General features: G+C 37.4%; 1 protein-coding gene and 1 long non-coding RNA gene across 2 annotated transcripts; both read left to right on the top strand.

The window, feature by feature from the left end:
* The first annotated feature begins 1,677 nt into the window (after positions 1-1,677).
* LOC140950831 (uncharacterized) lies at positions 1,678-24,520 on the top strand. Its single transcript, XM_073400053.1, has 13 exons — positions 1,678-1,740; positions 1,916-2,103; positions 2,488-2,660; positions 4,074-4,233; positions 4,523-4,695; positions 5,007-5,243; positions 13,522-13,600; positions 13,716-13,727; positions 15,458-15,532; positions 19,867-20,072; positions 20,873-20,998; positions 21,559-23,124; positions 23,954-24,520. Exons 1-13 carry the CDS (start codon positions 1,678-1,680, stop codon positions 24,331-24,333), a joined length of 3,438 nt encoding a protein of 1,145 aa, XP_073256154.1. The 3' UTR covers positions 24,334-24,520.
* LOC140951172 (uncharacterized) lies at positions 5,452-8,149 on the top strand. The gene is made up of 3 exons (XR_012167257.1): positions 5,452-5,571; positions 7,587-7,658; positions 8,082-8,149. It is a non-coding gene; the product is annotated as an uncharacterized lncRNA (long non-coding RNA).

Here is a 24,520-nt window from a genome sequence, read left to right as displayed (position 1 = left end):
TTGGTCAGCTGCAGTGTAGCTTAAGGCGATGTTAAGCTATGTTAAAGAGATTATATCTTCTGGTAAAGCATTGAATCATTTACCCGACCCAGGACAAATGATTTTACCTCTTATAGCTTCTTATCTTAATGCTGTATGATTTCTGGTATCACTGGTTAGACAGTTTTAGTAGATTTAGAGTTCAGACATCTTATATGAGTGATATTGCGTACAAAACCAGGTAAGAATCGAAAGATATTTTAATTTTTTTTTTGAAGAAATAGTTAAATGGTTCCTACACTGTTTTAAATCGGTTTGTGCTTGTAGTTTTCGTTATCTGGCAGTAAATATGAACCGAAAGGTCAAAAAAAGGGTTTAAAAGTTTGACAGAGCAGAAAAAGTTTTTTAATTTTCTTTATCAGCGTACATGTAACATTTATCTTTTACAGTTACCTTTTACATTTAAGAAAACCTCATTTAAGGGAATTATTAGTTTTACAGGATGTTTAGCTTTAGTTTGTTTTTTGATCTACTCTATTTATCTATATTTCCAAGAACTGACCAGTATGTCATAAATTTGTATGTCACTTTTGTTTTAGATCAAGTAGTTTGTAATGGATAAAAAACACTGCTGGAGTGCACAGCTGCTTGTGACGCTTTTGGTGTTAAATGAAATGAACTGGACCCACGCATCGATAGGTTGGTTCATTATTGCTGAATTATATCACCTCTCCTGTGCTATGGCTCGGACAATTAATGTACTTTTCACGTCCCATCTGAATTGTAAATATCATTCCTGGGGATTAATTAATGATATGCAAATGAGTATATATAATAGGAAACAGTGGCACGCATTGCCCCATTCACTTCACTTTGTCCGACCCGAAGGGGGATTGGCGACCGACCCGCCCTCCCCAGCGATTAAGTCAGGTTCCAGATTATCTATATTCGATTCAGTCTGTCTTGGGCTTGTCCCAGGTCAGATTGTCGATTCCCCATGCCTTATTATAATGTCATGAATAACAATACCCAGGGATGAATATTATACTGTGCTATCGTAATGAATGAGGGAAGAACCTGGGTTCAAGGAAAGTATCGTCGAACCTGCACATACGACCACTTCCCATAAGCGAACTACAGCCATTCAAAATACCAAATATTTCCCGGTTAAAACCCTATGGTTAGAGCCTCTGGTAATCAACCATCTCTCTCAAGTCATTACGATTCCTTTAGGTGGCGGTTTTGAATTTTCCGCTATTTTTGACCTCTTGTGAGCAATTCCTTTGACGCCTCGTCTGCTCTCTGTGCTCATGCGCAATGTACCACGCTATCCGAGAATATATTAAAGAAGACTTGAGCGAAACATTGAACCATAGTTAATTGAGTGGAATGGTTATGAAACCCGTCAGACTCCTTTGTTATATGTTTTTGTGGACCTGAAAGTGCACAACGTTCAAAAGAATTCCTATCATTTTGATTGTATTGACCAATAAAAACGTTGCATTAATTTATTCCGTAACAATTTGCCAACAGAAAACAAAGGATTGTGCACTTTCAGGGTGCTTCCAACATAAACTGCAGCACTGTTGTTTTTGTCATTGATGTTTGCCGCTTTTTATAACCAGCCTCCTCTAATAACTATGATTGAACTACACATTGTCGTAACTTAGAAATTGCATATTCCTTTATAAAGTAGAAATGTCCAGATCTCTTCTCGGACGAGATCCTCTGTGGTTCGATTCTAGTAAGTATCTACCTATAGTAAAGTGACCATGTAAGCTTGAGTAAAGGCGTTTTTTAATGACGCATGTCAACCGGAAGTGGACGTTTTGCATTCTTGTCAAGTGGTTTGGAGACTTGCGTCATTCAAAAACATCTTTCCTCAAGCTCCCAGATCTCTGTATTTGGCAGCAGCAAGCTGATGGTAGTGACATAGACTAAGAGTTGTTTCTCTCTGTTTCTAGGTTGCGGTGCAGTTGTAAATAACACACTCAAAAGTCCTGGCTATCCACATACTGTCTATCCCAAAAACATGAATTGTCTTTATCTGGTTGCCATACCACACGGCATGGCCATGAGAGTTTCATTTGAGGATTTTTATGTGGAGTATGAATCAACTTGCGAGTAAGTAGATGAAAATTCTTATTTCCTAATTCAAGATAAGTGTTTTAAAATAGCACTCTCGACTGAAGAGCTTTTGGATCTTTTGGCTGCGCAAAAGAGAGCCATAGAGTTTAGAGTTCTGTTACAACGTTTTAAAGTTGTAAGACCAATATTTTTGCTTTATTTTTTATATTTATTTTTTACAGGCAGGTTGGTCAGTGTTGTTATTATATAATTATTATTTCAAAGCTGTTACAAGATTAAATGAATCTGTTAATAGATGAATATGGATCACACACTCAGGCGATGCAACGAAGGCCATCAGTGTACGCTTAAAAAATTGGAGGAGTAGGAGAAGAAGGAGAGACAATTATAGTTTAATTGTTGCATTTTTTTTCTTCGTAGCTTTGACTCTCTGGAGATTATCAACAACAAAAATCAAAAGTTTGGCATATACTGTGGTCTGGAAACTGGACGAAAAGTAACCGTCACCGGAGAATATGTTTTGTTGATATTCCGCTCGGACTCAAGTGATAGTGAAAGAGGATTCTGGGTATTTTTTCACGCTGTTCCAGTGGGTAGGTATCTTTTGACATCACAATGTCTGTGAAATGTGAGAAAATTCCATATGGATTTATCAGCTTTATTTTGCTATATCTGCCGTATTTTTTTCTGGGACTTTTAACCTTTTAAACCCTAAGAGTGATCAGCATCAAATTTCTCCTTGTAATAGCAATGCTTTGTAAAACAGAGTGGGCATGAGAATTAAGGACGTGATCACACAAGATGTGTTTGTTTGATATTTTATCAACTTCTCCCCACTACTTCTGTATTAAATGAATAGGGGCGATAAAGGAGAATTTTAATTTTGATCTTAGGGTTTAAAGGGTTAAGGAAACAATAGCACATACGACAAGAAAGGTATTACATTTTCTTTATGTGGAAACTAAAGCCAGGGATAGTCTAGTTTTGTCGCGTTGAAGCAATCTAAAAACAAATCAGATGGGTGAGCTATAAAATTACTCCGACGGGCAGGCAAGCGTCTGCGTAATTCACAAAAAAGCGGTGCACTTTTATTCTGCTTTTCACATTTGATATTGCCGATCAGTTACTTGCAATTATTACTAAAATAAATGTTGTTGCCACTTCGCATAACCAATCTCGGTACTTGAAGAGATGAAGACATAGCGGATAATACATGACTTTATAGATCTTTTTAGTCTTATTAGTCTTTCGGCCGAACGTCCTAGGAAATACATCGTGAAGGAAGTTTCATTATAAGTTGAAGTCATGTGCTTGCAGTGGGACTAAATTCACTTTTCTTTTACATGAAAAACTCTTGATCTAGACTCCTAATGTGACAACTTTATACCTTCAGTAGGATCTTCCATATGAGCAATGTCCTGTTCAGTTAATTTATTGTAATCCACATTATTTTATAAAAAGTGATAATTATTTCAGGATGTTCAAGGTTCTTTATTTTCTTTAACAGATAACAGTACAACTTCTGAATTACCCTCAAATGGTATCGTAAGATCGCATTTTGCTGTTTTATCTATGTTCCGCATTTTCCCCACCATTGTAGTTGTATGTATTAATAGTGTCAATTGGCAAACACACCGTGTTTGAACTTATGAAACATACTTGTACGCTCGTCGGTTTGGGTGCATAAATAACGGCGTTTCCGACTGTGTACCGTCACACCAGAAAAGGCCACCTTGGTGAGGTAGGGTGGGGGATTTATGAGAGGCAGTATTCAACAGTACTAAGGTGCGGGCAGCCTGTATTCAATGAGTCAATCCGTGGAAAGGATAAATTTTACGTTGTCCTTTAAATTCTCAGCAACAATATAATAAAGGATAGTAAAAAATTAATATATGCAGTCACATAACTTTGTCCCATGTGTAGTATCGTTAACTGGCGAGCTTCAAAAGCATCTCAAATTAATCTTTCACGACAAAATTCAGAGTACTGTTGTGTTTTGTGAATAGGTTGTGGAGCTGTTGTAAACAACTCGCTGAAAAGTCCTGGATTCCCGAATAAATATCCGTCTAGAATGGACTGTATCTACTTGGTTCCGATTCCAAAGGACATGACCATGAAAGTTATTTTTGAGAAATTCAGTATGGAATACACCGACAAAGATTGCAGGTGAGAAATATAAGTTATGCCAAGAGATCCCTTCTTGGTTATACTACCTAATACTTCCTGTTGCGGACCAAGTTATCATGTTGCGGTGTATGAACCAAACTTACCCCTTTTATGGGGCATTGGTTGCCCCCTATGTCACGGGTCGGAGATGCCAGTGGCAGATCCAGGGGAGGGGCCCTGGGGCCGGAGCCCACACTTATATTTAGACCAAATTGAGGCCTGAAGGGCGGAAAAATTTTTTGTTATCGAGCAGTTTCTTATGGAAATTCCTGGCTGATTGTGTTTGTAGATTTGACTTTTTAAAGATAACTAATGAAAATAACGAAGTTCCTGGTCTACATTGCGGCCAGAAGAATGGGTATGAAGTGCTTGTTACTGGAGAAGTTGTTCTGATGACATTTCATTCAGATGCTATTTACGAAAGAGAAGGATTTCTGCTACACTTTACTCCTATTCCACATGGTGAGTTATAGTGACTCATTTTGGGACATTTTTAACGTACTTAAATGCCACTTCCTTTTTATCCCCCGGGCGGGAGGGGGAATGAGTTTTCATTCTCCCACGCAAATAAAACCAATTTTCACACGAAAGGTTGTACACTTAGCCTCATTTTAAAAGTGAGGGTTTTTGGAACTCAGATTAAAGTCGCCTTTTGGGTTGGGGTGTGAGCCATGTTTCCTGTACCCTTTATATCTTATTTAAGAATAAAATATGATATGAGATACTTTAAGACCTTCTACTAACTAACGAGCTTACTTGCTTCTGTTCTGCAGTTCCACCCAAAGTGATATTACCAGCTCCTGTTCTAACTGCATTACCAGGCTTCAAGCTGCGCTGTAAAGCTACCGGGAGTCCCTTAATTAGCATAGCCTTGTTGAGAAACAACACAGTACTGGTAAATACAACAAACCCTGAAGCTGTAATCACTCTGGATCAACAAGGAAATTATTCTTGTGTTGCAACGAGTAGACATGGAACTGACAAGAAAGAATTTCCAGTCATTTTTACTGGTAAGTACGGCCGGAAATATATATATATATATATGTATTTATATATATTTCTCCATGGGACGCTCGTGTCTCGTCGCTTTTTATAACTTGATTTGTAGTTTTCTCAAAGCGTAATCCTTCAGCGTACTAGAAAATTCAAGCTTGCGTCGCTAGGGAGGATCAGACTATATTGTCACCTTGCTTTAATTATCACTTTATTTCTTTAAGATTGTAACCCCAGCAGCTGCTCACATCAATACCACGTTCTCTTGGGAAATTCATTCAACTGTTTGAATGCCATGTTCCCCATGGACACCATCAGATGTGCACCAACTATTGTTGAGAAAATGTAAGAATGCGTCGACTCTACTTATTAACAACTGTTAATTAACAACTGTGAAATAGCCATTTGCGCAAGCGCACAATGGCTTATCTATTAGCGTCCTAGCTTGCGCCACTCAATGCGTTGGAAAAACTTACTATTAAACCGCAGCCTGGTTAGCTCAGTTGGAAGAGCGCTATTCTACTGAGCGGGAGGTCACGGCCTCCAAACCCTAGCGGGACCAACACTCAGGGCCGTTAAATAACTGATAAGAACCTGCTGCCTTTGTAATGACATCTGCAAACGATTAGACTTTCTAGTCTCTTTGGATAAGGACGAAAAACCGTTGGTCCCGTCTCACAGCACTTTCACTTATCTGGTTCTTGTGAAACGTAAAAGAACCCACACCACTGTTCGGAAAGAGAAAAGGACGTAGACCCCGGTGGTGTGGCTAGCCTTCAGTCTTTGGCTGGGTGGGTTATCTGTTAGGAGAGATCTTAATGGAAAGATAACCTCATGATCCTTCTTCAGGTGTCGTACATGGCTACGGGTAAAAAGTATATGTACAGTCGACTCCCGATAACTCGAACCCTCGCTAACCCGTACCTCGCGCTAACTCGAACCAAAATCGAATTCCCCTGGATTTCCGTCATACATTCACTGTAATTTTACCCTCGGTAACTCAAAACCTCGATAACTCGAACCTCCCGCTAACTCGAACCTCCCGCTAACTCGAACCAATTTTCGTTTCCCCTCAGGTCATTTTCAATATAATTTTACCCTCAATAACTCGAACCATGTTTTTAGCCCTTAAAAAGTCGGGAAAAAATCTTCTACTGGCGTCCGAAACATTGAATTTTGGATTTCCTATTGACGAGTTGTAGGAGTATAGTCTGCTAGTGGAGGCTGATTTTGATTGTCACAGGCTAACGTAAAGCAGCTTTTCTTCTCAAAACAGTGAAACGCATGCTCTGTTTAGGCTATGTTTTGTTACATTACGTTCTGATTTATAATCTAAAAGTATCTTTTAATCTTCACTTGACATTTCTACAATTAAATGCGATTAAAATGTTCACTGGGCGGTAAAAACTGTGTTTTACCCTACTCTCGGCTATTTTCTTCGAACTCCCGATAACTCGAACCTTTTTCGATTTCCCTTGAAGGTTCGAGTTATCGAGAGTCAACTGTATTTACAAACTTAACATTTTGTTAACTGAAATCGTTGTTTTCTCTCTAAGCATGGACTGCTATATAAACCTTTTTTTCGGTTTTCCTGAACGAAGTTTGTACACTTACTCCGCCAAATTATTAGGAAAAAACCGTTAGACCCAATCAGAGTAGTCTGGCTTTACTTTTGATATGTTATATCAGGGGTAACCAACGACTGGTATCCCCCTAAATGCATTGAAAACACTTTTTATTAGGCTATGCAGAATACTTTTAGATCTCTAATGTATTCTAAGTGGCGCTATAAAATTTATATCTGTTTGGTCATCCTGTGTCAGCTTGAGTCTTTTTGAAATTTCAAGGGCTTCAGTATCATTTTCCCGAAAATTTAAAGATTTACGAAAGAAATAATTTTCTGATTCGTCTCTCCATCGCATTCTCGATTCCGAAAACTTTAGGTTTCCTTTTCCTAGGAGAAATAGCTTAACCTGGTGAGTGAAATGCGAAAAATTAAACTTCAGAAATTCGTAGGGAATTTATTAGATAAGTTTCGAAAACTGGTACATGGATGTAAAGGTCCTCTAGAAATTTTTAGCCTTCCTCAAATATTAGAAAATTCTAGGTAATAAATTTTTGCTTCTCCGAACAGATATTTTACAGAAAACAATCGCATGCCCCTGTTATGTTTGGTTGCTGTTTAGGTAAAATCATATCTTTAAAGTCTCATGAATTCAAAGCAGCGTTCATTACTATTCAATTTTATCAGTGCCACTGATGATTATTGTAATGAGAAATGGAATTTTTCTGCCATGTCTGGTATTGAATTTGTGTCCAGCTGTTACATTACAAATAGATGTTTCTTTTTGTCTTTCTAGAGGTCTGCATGGAAGTGACGTTCCTCAACCCTCGGCTGAAATATTTTCAAACTTTCCCAATCTGCAGTTTCTGTAAATATCGATAGATTAAAATACATAACATATAAATCATACAGCTATGCGATTGTCGTTGTGAACACATCCATATTTTCATCTTGCTCTTAGGTAAGGGTATTTACCACTTAAAATGTTCAAAAGTAAGTGCTTTTTTAATTAAAGAATAACTTTTATAACTGATCTTCTGATGTGTTTCTTGTATCTTAAGAAGTGTTCAAATGTGAATTGTTTGCTACTGGGTTCACTTTATCACCAGAGATGACATAAGTCAAAATGATCTTTGTTTCTTTAAACTATCTGAACCTTAGTTTGTTTATGCTTTTGTACCGCTAACTGCTAAAAACATTTCACTGGTCTTGGGATATATTCTATGTAGATAAAATATCAAACTGAACAAGAATTATTAATTTGTTGAAAGAAAACATTTTTCTTTCTCAGGTACCTTCAGTCAAACAACATTGAAGTTCTCCCTACCAAGTTATTTCATAACTTGTCGAACCTAGACGTACTGTGAGTGTTGCGTACGAATTACCTTGAATTCGCGTAAGTCGTATATAGAGGGGTCTATACAGTATTCACAATACGGAGTTAATTACCTGATAATAATAGTAATAATAATAATAATAATAATAATAATAATAATAATGATGATGATGATGATGATGATGATGATGATAATAATAATAATAATAATAATGATAAATGATAAAAGTTTAATCGTTTTGTCCATTCCTTCAGGATCTTGTCATCAAATGCTATTTCGTATTTACCCGATGGAATATTTGCTCCACTGACAAACGTTTATCGCCTGTAAGTTAAAAGGTTTTTGACTGAATGGCCAGATCAGGTTTCTAAGCTACAAAGACCTTCCTCATTCTAGTAATGCCTGGAATAACGCCCCACAAAGGACTAGTTCGAATTTTCCAATGAACACTTTGACGTAATCTCCAGATTAATTGTAATTTGTTTTAGTTGCACAAGACGGCTTTTAATAGTCATTGGTGTTACTGCTGGTTGTCGGGTGCCCGGCTGGTTTCCCTCTGATTTCGATCATGCGCAGATGGAGGCCTTAAAAACAGCTCGCACATGGCCATATGTTTTTTTAAAAAGAAACTCACAGCCTAATATTATCAACACTGAAGCCAATCCTGAAAATAGTAATAGCCAACATCCTGAAATTTGGTCATCGCTTGCTGGTTCGGGAGAATTTGTCGTGAGGAATTTCTCCAGGAGTGGAGCATATTTTGAATGAATAGCAACACAGAATATCTTTAAATTTTGCTTAGTATTAAAATGTACCAAAAGTTAATTTATTCAGATCAATGTTTTTGTAGGGATTTGTCGTATAATTCTTTAACCGTTCTTCCTGCCGGAGTGTTTGATCCCATGAGAAATCTTTACTGGCTGTAAGTCTGTAGTTGTGTAGTAAGAATTAAATACCGTTACTGGTAAAAGCTAATAGCAAACATAATAAATGCTTAGTAATACTTCAACCACAAGGGATCCCTTGGATCAAACTCATGCCATCACTGCTGGCAACATGATCCTATCATCAGTGGACTTCATATAATTACTGTAACTTCCACCAAATCAATCTCCTTCAGTGTGTAAAAAAATTCACTAAATTATGATAAAATAATGGTAATGATAATAATGATACGATTAAGATATCTGTCCTTAATCATTCTTAGGGAAATGTCATCAAATGCTATTAAGGTTCTACCACAAGGAATATTTGCTTCATTATTAGGTCTAAGTGAGTTGTAAGTATACGTATAATTCATCTATAACGTCTCAAGTTAAACGGAAATTCATTGGGTCAGTTATTTAAACAAAATCGAACTTAGACCACGGTTTAGGAAATGTTTGGACCTCCAGATCTCTTCCTTAGTGGGTTATTTTAAGAAGATAAATGCTTCTCTAGTCTACTTTACATGCTTTAATGAAACTGTTCACGATAAATGGTGTTGAAATAAAAGCGTTCGCCAAACTGAAAATGGCTTAGAACGAAGTTTTGTTAAAAACTGGCTAAACTCCGTTTAAATAACTCTAAACTGGCCCATTAAGTATAGGTGTGGCTTAGAATTTTAAAATGGACTCTATCCTAAGTCATTTTTAGTGTTGTCTCTTGAATTGTGTTACTAAATAAATAAATAAATAAATAAATAAATAAATAAGTAAATAGATAAATAAACAAATAAATGAATTGATAAATGAAAGAATAAATAAATCATTTTAATTAAGTTTTGCCTATATGGTGAATCCATACCGTGTTAATGAAGAATTTTCTTTCTTTAATTATTTTGCAGAAATTTGACTGCAAACAATATTAAAAACCTAACAGCGGAAACATTTTCTACTCCTATTAATTTGCAAAATCTGTTAGTTTCTTAATGTTTGGTGTGATAGTTATTTACTTAAGCTAATTAATAGTTTACTCTTTATTTTGTCTATACTTTTACCACTACTGATTACTTTCTCAATTGCAAAACTGCTTACTTACATAAAGAGCGTTTTTTACTCACTACAACATAAAGAAAACAAGACTAAAGAGTGCGTAATGATCGAATAATGAGTGGGTAGGATAACCTTGAAGAGCAAGGCTTGTGTACTGTACTGAGCTGTAAGTTCTCTTCTTGATATGAATTTCAATGTAAAATATAACACGGTAGAATATTATGTGCTCGACAGAGAAGACAAAATCAAAATTATGCATCGTTTTTTGAAATTAGTAAGGATAGCCGGAAGATGCTTAGCACTGAATAATGTGATCTGTAATTCGTTGCAGATCTGTAATAAATATATACACACTGTATGGATAAAGTAATTTATGCTCATTTAAATTGTCTTTAGTTTAGAAATATCAAACTGCTTTCAAACAATCATTTTATAAATGAGGCTGACAATCAGATTAAAATAACTGTTTTATCAATATAATATACAACCTCTTCTCGGAATTGATCGATTATGTTAAAAGTTGTCTCTGACAATTTTCTATTTTAGGTATGTTGGCTCGAATAGCATTCAAAGCATAACAACGAACGTCATTTCACACCTCACACTTCTGTCTAGTTTGTAAGTCGTGTCCAAATCGTTAACATACTCATCCCGGCCAACATGAATTTCTCAGTATTTCTTTTGGATCAATCTTAGCAGCTGGGCACAGAACCTTATATAAAAACAGTAACAAAATATAATATACAACACCTTATATATTCCACTGAACTAAAATTACCCTATTTTAGTTGCTGTGTCACTAAATAAAGCAATTAAATTAAAATAGCTCATTACTAAAAGTCCTTCTTACGAACGCCTTCTTTAACACTTAAAAATCATGTAAAAAGTTTTTGTTGTTATATCTTTTGTGTATGAGTTACAGAAGGCTTTCCTACAAGCCTTGTGTAAGGACTCTTACACAAGCCTTCTGTAAGCACTCTTACGCCTTCTGTAAGTATCTTACAGAAGCCTTGTGTAAGACTATTTATACAAGCCTTCTGTAAGTATCTTACACAAGCCTTGTGTAAGCAACCTTACACAAGTCTTCTGTAAGGACTCTTACACAAGCCTTCTGTAAGTATCTTACACAAGCCTTCTGTAAGTATCTTACACAAGCCTTGTGTAAGGACTCTTATACAAGCCTTGTGTTAGATACTTGCAGAAGCCTTGTATAAAAAGTCTTACACAAGCATTCTGTAAGCCTGCTTACGCGTTCTGTAAGTATCTTACAAAAGGCTTGGGTAAGCACTCTTACGCGTTCTATAAGTGAACTCTTACACAAGCCTTCTGTAAGTATCTTAGGAAAGCCTTCTGTAACTCATACACAAAAGACAACAAAAACTTTTTACATGATTTTTAAGTGTTAAAGAAGGCGTTCGTAAGAAGGACTTTTAGTAATGAGCTATTTTAATTTAGTTGCGTTATTTAGTGACACAGCAACTAAAATAGGGTAATTTTAGTGCAGTGGAATATATAAGGTGTTGTATATTATATTCTGTTACTGTTTTTATATAAGGTTCTGTGCCCAGCTGCTAAGATTGATCCTTTCTTTTCACAACTGTATGATTCAGGTACGTCTTTTAAGGTCAAGAGATTCGACTGTAATAACAAATTTAAAGGAATAAACATTACTCACTTGAAAGTTGTCTAGGGACAATAATCAATGTTGTTTTTACTCCTTGGAACATAGTTGATTCTTTATTTTAGTTAAATTAACGATGGATAACATGGGTTTCTTGGGTTTTCATGTTCGTATTTTTTCTTTTCTTTGTACATGCAAATGCAAAGTTCAAGCTTTTTGGACATCTGCAATTTAAATTGCTTTTTTTTAAATGTTCTTCCTTTTTAGGGACCTATCTTCAAACAACATTAAAAACCTTTCGGAGGATTTGTTTGCTTCCCTTGGACGTTTACAAACCCTGTAAGACTTCATGTTTTCATTAATTTAAGCCTGGATTGCCAATAGAGTTCTGCAAGAAGCCTTTGAATATATAGTTCAGGCTTCAGGAATAATCATCGTTAGCTGCGACAGTGCTGTTTCGTATGGTCCGAAATTATAGGACCACACTCACGAGCTCACATATGTACAAAAAATTCCAGTTTTTGGAAAACATAGTAGGGTATAGAGTTCTGCTGCCTATGCATGATACTAAGGTTACGTGTCCGTCAATAATTTGCAACATTCAGTTCTCAGTCACGTCTTCAGCAGATGAAGATGATGACGTTGCTGGGAATAATGTCACCTGTCACGTGGTACTAACAGTACTGAAATGTATCCGAGGACACTGGAGGCGGGATAGGTTACGATTGCATTTTTATATCATAAGCAATTACTGAAGGCACATTTTTGCTTAATCTGCCTTCATTTGTTAGCTTTTTTACGCTGCAGTAAACTTTGTGAGCTATATATATCTACTAGATCACTTGTCCATTGCTATGACTTTTCTCCACAACATGGCCAACTTTCTTTTCTTTTAGGTTGTTATCTTCAAATAATATTCAGCGTCTTCCGTCTAAGTTATTTGCTTCTAACCGTAACCTTGTGAGGCTGTACGTTTGTTTGATTTATTGGTTGAGTATTGAATTTACTACTCGTGTCTTTGATTGATACGTACTTCACTTTTAACTGGGACACATTGTAAAGAGAATAGAAACCAGACAAGACGAAAACAGCTTTGGAAAAGGTGCAAAGCCACGAGCATCGTTTGGACATAAGTGTTACAAAAGCTCCAAAACAACAACACACAAAAAAGGAAACTATTATAGGCATCTGCAACTGATTTCAGCTGTAAAAAGCCGCCGGCTTTGTTCCGAACTTTCAAACTCGAAGGTTATGATAAATGAAGGTCTTTAATTGCCTAGTGAATGTCCAGCGGTGTTACCTTGTGTGTTCATCGAGTTTTTCATCTAACGAATGATAATTCTGTTACGAAGGCTGATACTTAGGTACAGTGAGACAAATGTTTAAGGACAAGAGCTAGCTCCTGCGAACAAAACATGATGATCCCGCGTAAATCATGATTGCTGGTCTTTAGCAGTAGGTTGAAGTGCCTCTAGAAAAAAAAAACTTAAAAATCATGAAGGTAACTAATAATAACGATAATCTGAGTGAGTTTCTAACGAAATCCATAAAGCAACTACGCAAGCAAGAATGCATGATTAATGAAGAAGGACAAAAACTATTAACTTCTGTTTTTTTTTTTATACATTTGTAGTGATATTTCGTACAACAACATTTCTCACTTACCAAAGGACGTATTTTGCTGTTTGGGGAGTTTAAGATATCTGTAAGTATTATTTTGAATAATGTTCAAAATAGTTTTCTATACGTAAGGACTCACGCAACATAGATATGAGCTTTCCCTTTTGTTACATTCCTCAGCCTTTTTTGAACTTACTAAAGACTGTTTGCCGGTTCCATTCATCTCAGCTCAGCCTCCAAGCATTTTAAGTCTTTTTTGGTATCCTCGCTGTTGTTTCTACTATTTGTTTTTGTACCAGGCAGGTCTCTTTCATTTTTCCCCTCCTTTCTATTCCATTCAATTATTTCACCTGTGTATCCATTTTCTCTTTAAGGTTACATAAAAAGTAAGCTTTATCACACTGCGAACTGGTAAAAAACACTTGAATGTTACATGCCTTGCAAAACTACTTTCAAAAAGCCATTAATAATTCATAAAGAGAAAAAAAGAAATTGATGTTTAATGGATGTATTTATATCTTACATAGACACAGGTAAACTTTACGTCCAATTTTGTTAGACCAAAATAATCTCAAATCTCAATATTAGTGCAAGAATGAGTTGATCTATATGAGATTTTGCCGAAGCTGTTCAAAAAACTCGTAGTCATGTATTATCAGGTTTAAAAACTCTCGGCTTCGCCTCCAGTTTGCAAACCAGATAATACACTCCTGCTCGCTTTTTAAACCCAGTACTTAAACTGTTCACCAATGAACTAGCACATCTTCAGTTTAAATCCAGAAGTGAATTGTCGGGCGCATAGTGAACAACCTGTGTTAGCAAAAAATTCCAAACACGACTGAGAGGTCACCGGAAAGAAGGATGTCACTGTTTTAAATAAATATCGACTTTGTCTTTGTTGTAGATTTCTGCGGAACAACAGAATCGCCTCCATATCAGCAGACACGTTTGCTTCTTTCACCAGACTAATATATCTGTAAGCAATTCTAATGCTTCCCCCCCTGATACTCATAACTTGAATCAGCGGTTTCTTATAAACAACTAACTACTGCTTTCCTATTAACACTTAATTTGGTTAGCCTGCGATCAGACGGTCCTTCCTTCCTTCCTTTTTCTTTGGGAGGCAAGAACAAGAAAAGGAGGTCTCCCTTTGCCCATCGCTCCTTCCCGCAAACTGATACACCTGATCACAGGTGGGGTTTACACTGAGGTAGATTGCTCCTTATCAAAGATGGATGAAAAATTATTATAGGTGAGGGTTGAGTTGGAGGCATTTTTAGCATGTTGTGCAAGGACTGTAAAATCAATTTATTCTTTGAATAGCTTCATCCAAACATTGTCATTAAATCTATATATAATATTTCAGTTTTCTTAGTGCCAATCTAATTCCAGTCATACCACACCGAGCGTTTTACTATCTAAAACAGCTGAAAATCATGTAAGTGCGGTTTATTCTAGTGAAAGATTATAACTAAGGCAATGCGAAAAGAGTATTAATACACGGTAGTCAATTTTCTTTTTGGAATCTTGATTTAAAAGCTTTGTCTAGGAAAAAAAACTTTAATTATCTTCTTAATACCACTCTGAGTGTGTGTAACTTAAGGCAACTTATTTGCTGAAATTCGCCTTTTTATATATCAAATGTGGGTAAATATGAAGGCTTTTAAAAGAAACACTTCTCGATAGAGTAACATTACGTGGTCTGAATGGTAAAACAAAATAAAATGACTTTATGGGAGACTGTGATATTTGCTGAAATTCGTCTTTTTATTTATTAAATGTGGGTTAATATGAATAACATTACGTGGTGTGAATGGTAAACAAAATAAAATGACTTTATGGGAGACTGCGGTAAGCTCATCAAATTAAGAGAAATACAAGTTATCCCACGGATCAAGGATTCCGGGTAAGAGCCAGGTTAACTGCTGGGCTACAGAGAGGTTCCAAATGAGCAAGAAATTTGAATCTTATGGCCTAAATCTTCTACGGGCGGTAGTTAGAGAATTGGACCAGCATAAGATAACGGATTTAAATCATTGCTGAGCTCTTTGTTCCACATTTCAGACAACGAATATATCATAATTTGTAACATTTTTATCTGGTAAATGTTTTTTAGAATGCTGACAGACAATCCCACGGAAAAGATCGAAACAGAAGCATTTAAACTTGGAAGAGCTTCATCCCTGAACATGTAAGTATAACTTGTTTGTAGAACGTGGCTCACTTTTGTTTCTCAGAGGAAAAAAATCGCTAAAAAATTAAAAGGCAGTCCTTGAACCACCTAGACTAATTGCTTCATACTCTTATTGGAAATTAAATGAATTTCCTAGAGAATGTTATTCATTTAGACTGATATTGAATGAGGTTATTACATGGAAAGATAATGTAATGGTGTCTGCTTTTTCCTTCCCTTTGAAATTCAGTTAAAGGAGCTGTGTCGCAAAATTCAGCCAAATTAGGAAATTGCAAAATGCCCATTAAATAAAGAGAAACATAAAAATAACCGCTTAAAACTTTAAAGGAAGGTTAAAATAACATAACAGAAACAACAGGTGCCACGGATGGGCAAAACTGAAGAACGGAAAATACGAAACGGACTGAAATTAGGGTTTTTGAAAACTGTTCAGCCTAACAGTTTTTCAAAGTTGATCCCTGCTGCTTGCAACTTCAAAAATAATGCTCAGGAGACGTATTTGTTTGTCTCGGATCTCTGATTTTGTCATTTACATGTAATTTCTTTGCTTACTTTAAGTTCCATAGCGATTGAGGGCGAGTAATTTGCAAAAGTAAACAAAATGAAGTGGACTGCCGTGACACAGCCCCTTTAATGTCCATGCCATATAAAATCTATTCACCTAAAATGTCGTCCGTATTGCGTCATCAAGGTTCCATCTTTAAATCACTTATTTTAGGGACCTGTATCTTTTTCCAGCTGAGGTAACTCGAAAATTTAGTCAAACAAAGTTTAACGTAAATCCTCTATTAAGCCCCCTTCTCAAATAAGCCCCCTCCCTCTAATAAGCCCACCCCCCCCCTTTTCATCGAATAAGCCCCGCCCTCCTCCCCTCCACTGATTATTCTTCACTAATGAATGATAGACTGTATTAATCGCTCAAAACTGTACAACTTCGTGTGGGTTGATCCGGGGTGGTTTATTTACCAACTGCTGGAAGTTCGGATTTAATTCTGATCCTCGGCTGCTTTACCTGCAACCTTCATGTACTTGAGCTTTTCCACTTTGTATTCTAGTTCTTTATGGAGAACTGATATACTGTTATCTTTTCTAAATTAAATAAGCCCCGCCAATCCTCAAATGAGCTTGAAATAAATAAGCCCCCGGGGGGCTTAATGGTGGATTTGCGGTAGTTATGAGTCTTAAAAATAAAAGAAAATAAAACTTAGCTTAGTCTAAAGAACTTCAAGTTACATAGTCTACGATTTTGTAAATAATTTTCTATCCTATATTATCTCTACAGATATTTGCTGCGGATGAATTTGAAGACATTAAACATTCAGTCATTTGCTGGCTTCAGCGGTCTAGACTCACAATTGTGACGTATCACTTTGACTGAATTAGTACATTACTTAAAAAATAATGTTTTCAAATAATAATAAAAATAGAAAATGTAGTCAGAAATGTGACATCACGGCGACCCTATTGGTGTTCCAAAAAAATGGAACGGCGGCCGTCATTAGTCACGACACCTGTGGATGGCGGCCGTGTTAGTCACGACACCTGTGGATGGCGGCCGTGTTAGTCACGACACCTGTGGATGGCGGCCGTGTTGGTCACAACACCTGTGGATGGCGGCCGTGTTGGTCACGACACCTGTGGATGGCGGCCGTGTTGGTCACGACACCTGTGGATGGCGGCCGTGTTGGTCACGACACCTGTGGATCCTGTGGAGTTGCGCTTTTCTTTTGCTCCAACAAATTTGTATAGATGCTGGTCACGTGAATGAAAATGCTCTGTTGCTTGGAGTTAAAAATTCTGGGGGTAGAAAAGGACGGGTATGCTCGTCGAAAAATTGGAATCAAAGCCCTAAAGAAGACCAGACTGGGTGTACATTATTTAAGAAATAGATTCCATGTTGCCGTACGTCTGTTTTTACCACACAGACCCACGGTAACATGGAATCTATTTGTTTTGTACAATGATCAGGAAAGAAAAAAAAGACCGATGCACATAAGAAACTTACCTGCCTCGTACCGCCTGACTATTCGAGGATTTCTGCTAGTTTAGGCATTTTGTAAGTCCGAAACGCTACTTTTCGTCTCTGCTTCTGCTTTTCTTTATCTTACTTTCATTCAGTTTTTCGACGTCTTTTCTCGCTCAAAGCAGAATAACGGCGAAAACATCTTTTTGCAAACAGCGAGTCTCTCGTAGCGATAACAGATGATGGCAACTGTTGTGAAGATTACTCGCAGTTTAGACATTCTCAAGTTGTCAAGAACTCTTTTTGTCTCCGTTTCTCCATACTTTCTTCTTTCCAAATAGCTCCTGCTAAACGTTTTTCGAGGCTTTCACTTGCTTGATCCGAAATAATCTCACCAACGTTTTCAAAACCGCACGCCACGTTGAACAAAACAAAGAAAACAAGTTTACCTTGACGTCATCCACGTATCTGTACTCTAATAGTTCCAATCACAGCGCGCGTAACATTCACACCATTGTATAAACTAAGATAGACAACTAAATAAGAGCTATTATAGCGGATCCCCATTACTAAGAACATTTGGTTATCTATCCCCCCGAGAAATTTTGGTTGTGACGTCAGCGTACGCCCACCCGAACGTACAGACGCTAGGGGAGGGGGAAGGAAGTTCGACAACAGCTCGACTGGGAAGTGGATAACGCGATTTCGCAGGAAATCACGCTTTTAGACCATGGGCAGCCCGCGTTTTTCCTCGCCGGAAATAGCATGACCCTCGCCGCTATAAAAAAGAGGTTTCTTTGTTTTACAGATTTTTCATAACAAAGCGATTTACAGTGCTAAATTTGAAGCTTAATTGCAAAATTATTGCTAGTTATGTCAACAAACGAGAGCAGATTAAATATAACGTGCAGAAGAGAGAGTTAAAGTGGTGAGCAACGGGAAAGAGAGCGGCAGAGAACATTTTCGGTGGTAAATCGCATGACCACCCGAACTTTTAAAGAGTAAGAAACAACAACAAACCCGAGTCTTTCTTTCGACTAAATTTTAATGCCTACATTAACGTGGAAACGAGAGAAAGAGCCAGAGCAAGAAATAAAAAATAACGGAGACCAATTTCGTTGAAAGAAAAACATAAAAAGAGAAAATGAGAAATGCTAGAGGTCACCAAGGTGAAAATGAGCGGGACTAAAAAAAAAGTGAACAGGAAGACATACAACATTTCCTCCATGAAACCTGTAACCAGGAAGTTTCTAGAAGGTTCACGTTGTAGTCATGCAAAAAAAAAAAAAAAAAAAAAACAGTAGAGAAATGTACAAAAAACTGTTCTGCACGTGCAAAGTTGTTTTTTTTTTTTGTTGCTAATTGTTGTTTATTTCACCCTTCTCATTATCTTCACCCGTTTCTTTAGCAATACCCGATTTTATATTTTGTTTGAGTAAATTAATATTAAAGAGAGCTTCGCTTTTAGCCCTGGCTAAATCTATATATTAGCGATATAACTTCCATATCCGTACGGGTAAAGCCATTGGTTTCCCATCCTGAATACCTAAGTGAGTACAAAATTGACAATTTGCACCTTTTAACGAGACGACGATAATCTCTTTCACCTTTACAAGGGAGTCTCTCTAGATTTTTAAAATTTTCTGAGAAACATCTGCTGAGACATTCTAGGTGTAAATCGTTGCCAACAACTTCTTGGTTCCGCTCGCGACCCTTGAACCTTCTCTATCGAATTTGCGCGATCCTTTAAGCAGCTAATTTATACCTTTAGTTAGAACTACAGAAAGTTACAGTCAATACAGTTAATGGTAACTTTTGAAAGGAAAGTATTTACATATTTTTCAGGGAGCTAAAGAATGGTACGCTTGGAACATTACACTACCGCACCATTAGCAAGGAATGCACAATATATTTGTAAGTAGTAACGTTGGAAATGACTAAAAAGACTTCTAAAAGCTTCCACCAAGGTGCGAAGCCCTAAAAGAATTATTAATTGAACTTAATTCCGGCAAATTGATTTATTAATAGCCTCGTAGCCTAGCATATCTTGGTAACTGTGAGATTTATTAATTGATGAAAGACAAGCCTTTCAACTCAGGATTCCTGCGTTAGAAATACGACTATTGTAGTGTAAAGCCAGGACTTGATTTTACATGTTTTGAGGTCTCGTAATTCATAAGACACTGAAATTAATCAATGCAGTTTAACCATGCTGCCAAGTTACTGCAGATTTCTTGCTTTTCTCTAGCACATCCGGAGGCAGTAAGTCATATTTAGCCCTGAAATTATAAAATTCAAACAAAAACGCTATTGCTTGTTTTGTTTTCATTTTTGTCTGCAACTACCCAATGTTTTTTTTTAACTTTAGGAATCCGCTGAGCTCTGGCGCCCAGTCAGTGAGAGTCTATTTCCCAGAGTCGAGGCCAAGTATTGCCCTTATGACTGCTCTCATGGCTTCCGGATTCCGACGGATTGATAATCGTACAGACTACTACACTTTTCAGCCATGTCCTTTTGGAACATTCTCTAACTCCACTTCAAGGGGAAGGCAAGGATGTACCTCTTGCCCGCCAGGTACCCTTCATTTGCATATATACAGTTGACCTATAGGTGCGGTACCTTACTGCACTAACCGTAATACCTGTTGCCGATGGGGAAGCAACTTGTTTGAGTGTGCAAACGACTTACCCAAGGTTAAATTGCCTCGGGAAACGTCCATGGATCAGTGAAAAAAACAAAAGAATTTGCCATGACAGTTCCCGAGGTAAAGTCCATGGGATAGTCAGAACCCAAAGAGTGTCAGCCAATCACGAGAAACTGAAATGTACCAAACATTACAAGACGCTTGTTTTCGTGCTGTGTTCATCTTGGCGCCAAATCATACGCGGAACTGGTTCGACAAAACAACAGGATTATCGAGCGCTGTTGGGAGTATTTTCACGTTTAACAAATTAAAAGAGCATTCGGAAGTTTTTGTTTTTACATCAGTGGTAAAGAATTCGTGCTTAAGAAATTGTTCGAGATAATTTTGTGGACGGTTACTTACATAACTGCCAGCTTACAGATTTGTTAGAAAAGTCTAACGCAACTGTTCAAAAGGAATCTGTCGACCGTTATTAGTTATCACTTTGTGCTGTCCTTGCACACGGTACTGTGAAATTCAAAAATTCATCTAACGTGATATATCGTTCTATTGACATGTAACATGTTCTAATGCTACGAAAATGGTTGTAAATAAACTTTAACTCCCCTGTTCGGCTAACTGAGAGACGAGTAAGTGCATGTGGGACTATACTATTGTACTGGTTCATAACCGTCGTTTGACGTCATATTGAATTGAAAGCTTAGCAATCTATTTTCACCTTAATTAACAGGTGGTTTCTACTCAGACGAGGTAGGCTATGTTGCTGAGAACTGCAAGAAATGTCCTAATGGTTCTTTCGTTGCATTTGATAAAGCTCCCGGAACTCAAAGTCAGGATTGCAAGGCATGCCCACAAGGTACATTACGCAATAACAATCAAACAAGGAAGATGCTTTTTGTTATTCCTCATTAAAAGTTTGCGTTTACTATCTTTCACAGCCGTTTGACAATTACATACTGAATAGCATTATTTTACAGTTGTAAGTCGATAGCACTCTAGCCTTCGAATGAATTTAAGGCTGAGGTTGACCTTGTTTTGAGACAAACCGCCTTTGTTTTCCCATGGAAATTATGCTTGAAAATACTAGTTACCAAACGATCGATATAAGTGATTTACAAACGAAAGCAGGTAATGGTTTTATCAAAAACAGCGTCAACTCTGGCTTTGTTTCCATCTATAGCTTTAAATTGGGTTGTAATATATGTACCAAAATACCGAAAAAGGAGGATTTGGTCTCCGTAAAAGCTCTTATTTCTTTTTTGTTCTCTTAACTCAAAAAATGATTTTTGTGTATGACGAAATTTTAGCGTTTTAAAATTGAGGAACGACATTGCTCAAACAACGCTTACCAACATTACCTAACTCAACTAATATCTATAGCCAAAACGTAAATTAACATTTCATTTCCAACCACAGGAACAGAGACTGATTTCTTTGCTGGGTACCGTGCTTGTAAATGTTTGGAGGGTTTTTTCAGAACAGATATGTTCGGTGTATGTCGCAAATGCGGACTTCAAGGTGGTCTGACATGCCAAGATGACTATGCTTCTTTGAAATCTGGTTATTGGTGGGAATGGAGGAACAAAACACATATTTATCGCTACAAGGATTTCATAAGAAACCTGTTGGCATCAGTACCAGCACTGGGCCCTGATGATGTTCAATATCCATACGCGATCCCAACACCTTATATGTGTCCCAGGAAGGAGTCTTGCAAGGGAGGTTTAGAGTCACAATGTGAGAAAGGCTACGAAGGACCTTTATGTGCAGTTTGTAGCTCTGGATATTTTAAACAGCTGCAAACATGCAAACAGTGTCCAACAAAGAAGTGGATGATAGGGCAGCTAACGATCGTTGGATGCGTTTTGATGGTAATCGTTGCATTCTTGGCCTGGTCAAGTAAAAGGAAAGCTAAAACTACTCAAGGTCGCACATTCTTAGATACATTCTTTTCCAAACTGAAGATTGTAATTGGCTTTTATCAAGTCACATACGGTATACTGGAAGCGTTTTCTTTCATAAAATGGCCAGATTCACTGGAGGTCATCGGTAGATATTCAGAAATACTTCAGATGAACGTTTTCCAGGTTGCACCAGTTCAGTGTCTTATCTCGGGTTTACAAGTGGACGCCTTTGCAAACCTATTTGCAATGATGGCTATAAATGCTGCTGTAATTTCTCTCTCTATCGTGTTTTATGGAGTGCGAAAGATAACAATCTTACAGAATCGACGACTGAATTCGGAAGGAAAGTTGAGTGAAATTTCTCAGGCTAAAGAAATCGTTTACAGGAACTTGTTTTTCGTGCTGTATGTGACGTACCTCAGTACTTGTTTTAAAACAGCTACAGTTCTGCCGCTTGCTTGCCGAGAAATTTGTCGAGATACCGGAGAAAAGTTCTGTTCTGTGTACCTTAAAGCGGATTACAATATCCGGTGCACGGGTCCAAAGTATAAAAGAATGGCCATCGCTGCGTATATTTCTACAGCCTACCTCTTTGCTCTGCCCACCGCCTCGTTCATCGCCCTTTGGAAGAGAAGAGGAATAATAGCAGCTAAAGAAAGTGCCAATACACCAAAGGATTCTGCCTCCAAGTCGGAAATGATCACTGGTTTACGATTTCTCTTTGAAAATTACAAAGCTCGTTCGTGGTATTGGGAACTGGTTGAAATGTGCCGAAAAGTTATTTTAACATCTGGTCTGATACTTGTTGGACAAGAAAGCAGGTCTTATATCGGCTTAGCATGGGTAATCGCTGGGATGTATGGAGTAGTATTTTCTTCCGTCAGTCCCATTCAAGACGTTGTTGAAAACAGACTGATGGTTACATCCATTGCAGTTACAGTTGTTAACTTAGGCATTGGAGCTGTGAGCAGGATTCCCGCAGAAAACGTTCCAGGATCAGACGACTCTTACAGTGATGCAATGTTATTTAAGATTTTGGTGATTGGAGCAAATACATTGGTGATCGGTCTTCTTGCTGGTAAGACAAAAGAGGAGTATTAAGTTAGTTTGATAAAGTTAAGTTCCCGTAGCACATCTTTTAAGTACAGGCAGCCAATAGGAGAGTAACAAGTTTTGGCAGCAAGTCTGATAAGGCTTTTCCTTCTGTCGGGATAAATTTTTCTTTCTGCTATAACAGAGATTTTTAGTAATTAATGAGCTGTAACTTCCCAAATCTGAGCCAGATATATAGTTGTCAGTAGAAGTTGTTTTACGTTTAGGTTAATGGTTTAAGCCATATTGTCTATCGTGTGGTGTAACAGATTTCAGGGATCGAATTCAGCTTAGTATTTCACAGATTTTGCAAGGATCCTTTAAAATGCTCTAGCTAAAATATCATGCCCTTCGTTGCCAAAATATAGATACTTTAAATAACCTGAGAAAGAACGGAGCACTCCTTCAAATGATAAGTCAAAACAGGGTATAACGTGTTGTAATAAATGAACTTTGACCTTTCATGTGTCACGCGCGTGTGTTGTTCAGTATTTAGTCATGCTCACTATAGGAATAGAAGCGGGGGGGGGGGGGGGGGGGAACACGGGCGTCTCATGAACACACGCTGTTGTCTCTTTAATAACTCGACATAATGTTTATACCGTTAAAAAAAAAGACACCTTATTATGTTAATACTTTTGTTGGGCCAAGCGAAACACTTTAAAAGATGAGTCGGTTTTGGCGCATAGAAAGTACTATTTTGGTACGCATGTACAGAGAAATCATATTTATGTTATACAAATTTTAGCTCTGCCTTTCCAAATTAAATATTTTAGCCTTTATCAGATAACTATTTTCTATGGATTAATTTTCAGTTCAGTATGCAGTGCATTTTTATCAGTACGTTAAGGAGTGGCTGAAAAACCCACAATGTTCCGTTTCTTGCTGCATGGCACTATTGCTTCCTCTGAATGATATGCAAGGGGACATCACTGACCAGGTAGCTGAGTCGAATGACCTGGGTAAGCAGATGGACGTAGGACAAGTTGACATGTCTGCTGTTACCTCTTCTATAAGATCCCAAGGTGCTGGGGAAATCAGCAGAGCAGCCAAACTCGATGGCATCGGTACCAAGCCTGAGTGCAGCAGCAACAGATGTCATCGAGAAACACAGACAAAGCTTTCCGTTGTTTTGGTGGCTGGTACTTTCTGGCAAGTCGAAGAGAAATGGAGCGCGGTAAAAGAGAGAACGTAGTAAGTTTCTCTCAGACGTCATTAATAACTTTTTATTACTATCAACAATTTTTTAAAGCTCCAATGTGGCTGTATGAGTGGCATAACTTTCACGAAGCGTATATTAAGGTTAATTACCGATACGACTGGTTTTTAAGTACAGTTCTTAGTGAAATAGAATGTGACTGAATTTTGAACAATATGAAAAT

This window comes from Porites lutea, chromosome 10 (genome assembly GCF_958299795.1).
Source record: "Porites lutea chromosome 10, jaPorLute2.1, whole genome shotgun sequence".
Lineage (NCBI taxonomy): Eukaryota > Metazoa > Cnidaria > Anthozoa > Scleractinia > Poritidae > Porites > Porites lutea.
This window is presented reverse-complemented; position numbering and strand designations above follow the sequence as displayed.

Excerpts from the sequence above, each read along its gene's own strand:
- LOC140950831 (XM_073400053.1), top strand. The coding sequence starts at position 1,678 with ATGTCCAGATCTCTTCTCGGACGAGATCCTCTGTGGTTCGATTCTAGT. Across the intron at positions 4,696-5,006 it reads CTTTACTCCTATTCCACATG|TTCCACCCAAAGTGATATTA; the intron begins GTGAGTTATAGT and ends TCTGTTCTGCAG. Across the intron at positions 20,073-20,872 it reads ATGTACCTCTTGCCCGCCAG|GTGGTTTCTACTCAGACGAG; the intron begins GTACCCTTCATT and ends CTTAATTAACAG.